Here is a 7364-nt window from a genome sequence, read left to right as displayed (position 1 = left end):
TTAGGTTAGGTTAGGTTAGGTTAGGTTAGGTTAGGCAAGGTGAGGTGAGGGAAGTATGAGGGATGGGGCAGGTGAGGCGAATGAGGGCACAGTAGAGGATTAGGGAAGGGGGAGGGGATGGGAGGGGAGGGGAGGGAGGGAAGGGGAGGTAGGGGGAGACAGGGGAAATGAGACACGAAGAAACTGGAATTATGAGTACCAATGAAAATGACCTTGGAACTCACCACCACCACCACCACCACCACAACGCTACACTCTATCACAGTGGCCATGACTCTCTCTCTCTCTCTCTCTCTCTCTCTCTCTCACCTGTTGATATCGCGTTTTCTGTTGCCCAAATTAACCTGAGACTTAACTATTTCTATTTTTACACTAATTAAAATCTTACTATCTTTTATTTTCCTTTATATTTCCTTTCATTTCTCGTATTCCAAGCATTCCACAATCATTCCAGCCTCATTCCAGCGCACCTAGACAAGCGTAACCAGGATAGGATTCCAAGCATTCCATTCTCTCGTTCCTGTAGTTTCTAAATATCCTTCCGATCATTTTATTATCATTCCAATCCATTCCAGTGTCATTCCAGTCCATTCCGGCGTCATTCCAGCTCGTCAGTCATTCCCACTAAGCACTTCCACCTTATTCCTGCCCATTCCAGTCATTCTTATCCACTTTTTTCCACTCATTCCATCTTTACCTTCAGTTGTTATTTATTATTCATTCCACATAACATTCTCTCCTCCTCCTCCTCCTCCTCCTCCCCCTCCTCCTCCATTTGTACCTTCACGCATATTAGTACTCGCCTCTCCCTCCCTGCCTCTCTCTCTCTCTCTCTCTCTCTCTCTCTCTCTCTCTCTCACACTTTACATGTCTCCCCACATCCTCCTCCTCCTCTTCCTCTTCTTCCTCCTCCTCCTCTTCTTCCTCCTCCTCACTTCCTCCCTCCCTTGACCTAGAATATGAGTGAGTGAGTTTTTTTCCTCCTGCACCCGTGGTCTTTAGGAGGAGGAGGAGGAGGAGGAGGAGGAGGAGGAAGACGAGGAGAAGGAGGAGGAGGAGAAGGAAGAGGAGGAGAAGGAGGAGGAGGAGAAGGAGGAGGAGCGAGGATAGATAGAGACACAAAGGTAGATGGACTGTGAACGAAGGAGAGAGAGAGAGAGAGAGAGAGAGAGAGAGAGAGAGAGAGAGAGAGAGAGAGAGAGAGAGCGGGGGGATGAAAGGACAAGGACAAGAAGAAAACGAGGAGGAGGAGGAGGAGGAGGAATAATAATAAAAATAATAGACTAAGTAGTAGAGAGAGAGAGAGAGAGAGAGAGAGAGAGAGAGAGAGAGAGAGAGAGAGAGAGAGAGAGAGAGAGAGAGCATTAACCCGGATGTTTACTATAGTGTTACCTGCTAACACCAACACAGGTAACTGGCGACACAGGAATGCAGGAGGAGGAGGAGGAGGAGGAGGAGGAGGAGGAGGAGGAGGAGGAGAAGGAAGGGAAGGAGGAGGAGATGAAGAAGAACAAGAAGAACAGGAGGGAAAAACAAGAACAAGATAAGCAACAATACAGAGAACAATAACAAAAACAATAACAATAACAATAACACTAATAACATCAACACCATTACAAAAACTATATAAGAGAGAGAGAGAGAGAGAGAGAGAGAGAGAGAGGAAATATAATTAGCAGACAATGTTAATATTAGAGGGAAGCATTTTCTTACTCTGTCCTCGTCTTCCCCCCTCCTCCTCCTCCTCCTCCTCCTCCTCCTCCTCCTCCTCCTCCTTCTCCTCCTTCTCCTCCTCCTCCTCCTCCTCCTCCTCCTTCTGCCCTTGACACCAAAGTAAAGCTCGCGTCCTGGTTCCCTCCTCCTCCTCCTCCTCCTCCTTCCTCTCCCCTCTCCCCTCTCCTCCTTTTACCTCCCCTCCTGTCCCCTTTCCTCCCCACCCCTAATTCCTGTCCCTATCTATTCCCACCTTTCTGATCCCCTCTCCTCCCCTCTCCCCTCTCCCCTCCTCTCCCCTCTCCCATGCCCTCATTTCTGCTGTAGTATCTTATTTCCATCCTTTCTTACCTTCGTCTTTATCACTTTCCCTACTTCCTCCTGATGGAGCTTAAAGAAAAGGAGGATGGGAAGAGAAGGGGAAAACGAAAAGGGGAAGAAAGAGAAGGATAATAAATAGGGATGAAGAAATGAAGAAAGAGGGAATGTGGAGAGAATTATGAAAAGAGAAAGGAAAGGAAATGAAATAAAGAGGAAAAAGAAGAGAAGGATAATGGAAAAAAGGTGACGATGAAATAAAGGAAAAGTAGAAGAAAGGAAAGGGAAAAGAGAAAAGGGACGATGAAATAAAGAAAATAGGAAATGTGAAAGATAGGGAAATGAAGGAAAAATGACGAAAGGAGGGAAAAGAAATGAAAGAAAATGGAGAATGAAGAAAAAGTTGATAAAAAAGGAACTGAGGAAATGTGAAAGATAGGGAAATGAAGGAAAAATGACGAAAGGTTGATGACGAAAGAAAAATGAAAGACGAAAAAGAAAATGAAGGAGAGGAAGAAATAAGGAAAGAAAAAGAATATAAAAACGGAAATGCAGAAGATAATGACGAAAGGTTGATGAGGAAGGAAAAGAAATGAAAATTAATTAAGAAGAAAGAAAAATGAAAAAGAGAAAAAACTGAATAGATAAAGAAGATGGAGTATAAAGATAAAGATATGAAGAGCACGTATAAAAAATAATGAAACGAAGAGAAAGGAAAAAAAATATAGAAAAATCAGAAAAAAAAAAAAAAAAAAGGGGAGATGCAGAAGACAAGTCAATTAACGTAAAAGAAAATGAGGAAAGGAAGAAAACAAAAATAAACGAAAGAAAGAAGAAAAACAAAGGAAAATAAAAAAAAGGAAATGAGGAAAGAAAGGAAAGATAAAGAGAATGTAAAAGATAAAAAGGAAATATAAAAGATAAAAGTCAATTAACCTAAACAAAATACGAAAAGAAGAAGGAGAAAAAGAGACGAAAGAAAAAGAAAAAGAAAGATAAGATACGAATGAATAAATAAAAGCAATGAGAATGTGAAAGATTAAAAATGCAAAAGTTTAGTAGTTCGATAAAGCTTAGTTCGGTTTGATAATGTTCGGTAAAGTGAGGTAAGGTGAGGTTAAGTACCTTTTCTTTATTACAGGTAAGTTTGATCATTTGTTCACAGTTGGGTTGGGGTGGGTTGGGTTAGGTTAGGTTAGGTTTGGATTGGGTTGGGTTGGGTTGGGTAGGTTTAGTTTAATTTGGGGTTAGATTAGGTTAGGCTAGGTTGGGTTGGGTTATGTTAGGTTAGGTTGACTTACCTTGGCTTGGCTTACATCAATTAACCACCGGATCGACCAACAGATGGCAACACTCTTAACGCCTTCAGTACCATAACGCATTTTCGTATTCATTCTGGTTACTATTTGGTCATTTTATACACCTTCAGAAACTTAAGTGGGTGATTAGAATAGTGAAGACTCCGGCCATTAACCTTCCCACCTCCACAGACCCTTCCTAATGTAAATAAAATCATCTAATCATACCCCAAAACGCAAGGTAAAAATACGTCCCAGTACTTAAAGAGGTTAATATGATAACAGGAACACCCCCCCCACTAAGATAACACGTGCCATTACAGATAACACTGGGATAACACACACCTTGTTTCCCACACCACCTATCATCAGGACCTCAATTGCAGCGTTTTATCACCTATCCCCACACCTACCCCACACCTGACGCCTATCCACACCTGCTCAACGGTCCTAGTTTCTTTATTACAGGTGAGTTTAATTAGGTGGCTTGTTGATTTTTACCCGGGTTAGGTTGGGTTGAGTTGGGATGGGCTTGATTGGGTAAGGTAAGGTAAGGTAAGGTATGGTAAGGTTAGGTTAGGTTAGATTAAGTAGGTTAGATTACGTTAGGTTAATTGAGGTTACGCTGTTTATTTCTCACAGGTAAACTCTTCTTACGTTTTACAGTTGAATTTTTCTACTTGTTAATTTCGGTAAGTTGAAATTAATCTACCAGTAAATCCTTCACAGTTAAGTTTCATTATCAAATTCCAGGTAAGTTTGCTAATTCATTCAGGTTAGGTACTTTTTATCCTTTATTCACTAATTAATCCATCAGACTGCTAATCACCATAATTCAATAGTCAGTTTACTTATCTATATATTAATTCATTTATCACTTTCTCTTCATAAATTCATTAGTCATTTATTAACATTGATTTATTCCACTTCATTCTTTTTATCAATCCATCAATTCATTCATCTACTCATCCTTTTATTTCATGGATTCATCTTCCTTTCACATTTCCTTAGAGAAGCAGAACAAATGAATAAACAGACAAGCAAATAAGTAGCCAAGACTTACTGTTCATCACTTCTATCATGAATCACATTTTCACTCTCCCGATACCAGAACCTGTCTCGTCACCACTCAAGAGTAACAACAGTCACGCTTCACCACCCCGCCTCCCTTCCGCCACACCGCCACACCACCGGAACCCCACTCAACGCTCTCAAACACTGCCGGATACGGGAGATTGATAGATAGACAGAGAGAAAGATACATTTATAGATAGATAGATACATAGATAGATAGATAGATACATAGATAGATAGACAGACAGACAGACAGACAGAGATAGAAACACGCAGATAGAGATAGATAGATATAGATGGATAGATAGACACAGATAGATCGATAGATAGGTATATATATATAACTAGAAGAATTGATAGAGATAGATAGATATATAGATAGATATATAGATAGATACAAATAGGTAGATAGGATAAGTAGGTAGATAGATACACGGAGAGAGAGAGAGAGAGAGAGAGAGAGAGAGAGAGAGAGAGAGAGAGAGAGAGAGAGAGAGAGAGAGAGAGAGAGAGAGAGAGAGAGAGAATTGATGAAAAAGAGTAAATGGATAAACTGGGACAGACAGACAAATGTAGATACAAAATGACTGACAGACAGACAGACAGACAGACAGACAGACAGACAAGGTGAATGGCTAGACAAGGCAAGACACGAGGAGTATTTAACAAACTGACTCAGCAACACCAGATGCAAGTTCGGACTAAAGGAAAGTGTTGGAGACGACACAAAAGACAAAAAAAAAAAAAAAAAAAAAAAAAGAGAAAAAAAAATACAAACAAAACATGAAGCCAACGAGAAATGGGCATTGTTAACATTACTAGATAAACATTCGTATCCCACTTCCACCACCACCACCACCACCACCACCACCACAATTACCACAATCACAGGAATCATCGTTTTTAACCTCCCCACCACAATTCGTACCTCGTGGACTCTCACCCACACCTACACACACACACACACACACACACACACACACACACACACGAAGGCCATGGCTACTATCACTGCATACACACACACACACACACACACACACACACACACACAAACATGGAAGAAATATTAAGAATGTCATTGCCAAACTTAATTACAGCCTTAAGGGTCAGACGGGTGAGGACACTGGAGGAGAAGGAGGAGGAGGAGGAGGAGGAGGAGGAGGTGGTGGGGAGAAGTGGAAGTAGGGAGGAGTAGGGGGAGAGTTAAGCTGTTCCTGAAGGGGTGGGTGAAGAGTTGGGGCGCCTAGTGGAGAGGCGGGAGGGGGAAACTTTCACTAGTGCGTCATGGGGAGGCGACCTGAGCTAGAAGGGCTAAGTTGGCTCTTGCTCAACACTCCGCCTACAGTTAGTGTGGCTTGGAGGGAAGGAAGGGCCGGGAACACAAGGCTTGGAGGGAGGAAAGAGCTGGCTTAAGACTCTTCCTGGGCTGCTACAGTTAGGAAAGGCTGGGAGTAATGGACTGGATTAGGGGCACTGAGGGACTGGTAGACAGGGACACGACAGGAGAATGGGAGCTGGTTATACAGGGTTGCTACAGTTAAAGGATTGGAGTAGATGCAGTTAGGGAAAGATGCAAAAGGACGAGCAAGTTAGGAGCGCAGTGATGAAGGAGTTATGAAAGGGTTCACCAGGGAAACTAAAATGATAAGAAGTGAGGGTAGTTACGTAGACCATGGAAACTTAAGAGATAAAGATATTGAAGGTTTAAGGGATAGTTAGTGTCACGTAGAGCTAATGGTGATAAGGGACGGGATTCAAAGGGCTCAGTGTTGTCATGTAAGGATTAGTCATGAATCAGCCGTGCCCTGCCGCCCCAGGTGCCAGGGAGTGCCATGCGGCGGGGGTTGGGTCGCGGGTAGCGGGATTAACAAGTTCGCACCGTAGTTTTGAAATTAGTGAGCGGCGGTACAACAAATGTCTGATATCGCTACGACTCCCCGACCCCATTTTTTGTAGTGGCACTGTTACTGCGAGGCTTCAGAGGGCTGCACTTCCTTTCTTTTTTTCTTTCTCTCAATAGGAGCGTGTAGCAGTTATTACTATAAGACTAGTGACATTTACGAGACGCATGGCTCAGAAACACTACGAGAAACGATAATGCGCAGACCACAGTTCCTTGACACAGATGTGGCAAGGCAGAATACGAGCGGCGGCACACACCTGCCATCGCTGGCACACACACACACACACACACACACACACACACACACAGGGGTACACTTACCTCTCCTTGTGCTCTGGGATTGGGTCCTGGATGGAGAGAGCATTGAGGCGCTGGAAGGTGTTGAGCCTCTGCAGGCGGTACAGCTTGATGTTCTGCAGCACCATGGTGGCGGTGGGCGGTGGGCGCGCCTTAGGCCTCACACACACAATTCTGTGGCACTGTCACCCAAACGCCCTTCTCCTAATCGTTCCGTGCGTCTGGGCACGTGGGCGTGCTGGGCCTCGCTGCCTCAGTACGCGAGCACACCACACTGTCTCGGCCCTGGTTCAGTCGGCCTGTCACCACAACACTGGTTCAGTTTTGTTCGAAGCTTTGTGAGTCCCGCGCTAAGCAGGAGTGACTAGATGAGAAGAGGCATGGCGTCTGGGGCTGGGCAGCCTTTGACAGTCACACAGGTACAGGCACGTTTGCTGTCCTTCCGGCAAGGAAACACGCGAGCAGCGCGACGCTACGAGCACGATTGTATTGTATGCGGCGGAGCCACCACTACCCCAAGCCGCGGGGGCAGACCTCGGACTGACGCACCGCGCGGCCACGCGCTCCGGCCACCTCGCCTTGCCTCGCCTTGCCTTGCCGCGCGAGCCAGCCAGGTGGCGGCCGTCAGGGCAGGGCCGGGCACCTCCTAGGAGAAAGCAGCACCAGCGGCGGCGGCAGGAGGCCGTGCGTACATACAGATACTGTGGAGCACACGAGGAAGTGAACAGACAATTCAGGTACAGGTAGTGCAGGTACAC

The 7364-nt window shown here is 44.7% G+C and overlaps 1 protein-coding gene across 3 annotated transcripts in view; it reads right to left on the bottom strand.

The window, feature by feature from the left end:
* LOC123510015 (ecotropic viral integration site 5 ortholog-like) overlaps window positions 1–7164 on the bottom strand; it is a 115166-nt gene extending 108002 nt beyond the window's left edge. Inside the window, exon 1 of one of the 3 annotated variants that reach the window (XM_045264700.1) lies at window positions 6631–7164. In XM_045264700.1, the coding sequence (XP_045120635.1) occupies window positions 6631–6734 (104 nt within the window). In that variant the 5' untranslated portion in view covers window positions 6735–7164. The remainder of the gene's footprint in view (window positions 1–6630) is intronic. The other 2 variants (XM_045264701.1, XM_045264702.1) reach the window with 2 other exon arrangements.
* Window positions 7165–7364: the final 200 nt, after the last annotated feature.

Source organism: Portunus trituberculatus, chromosome 28, assembly GCF_017591435.1.
Source record: "Portunus trituberculatus isolate SZX2019 chromosome 28, ASM1759143v1, whole genome shotgun sequence".
NCBI classification, from domain to species: Eukaryota; Metazoa; Arthropoda; class Malacostraca; order Decapoda; family Portunidae; genus Portunus; species Portunus trituberculatus.
This window is presented reverse-complemented; position numbering and strand designations above follow the sequence as displayed.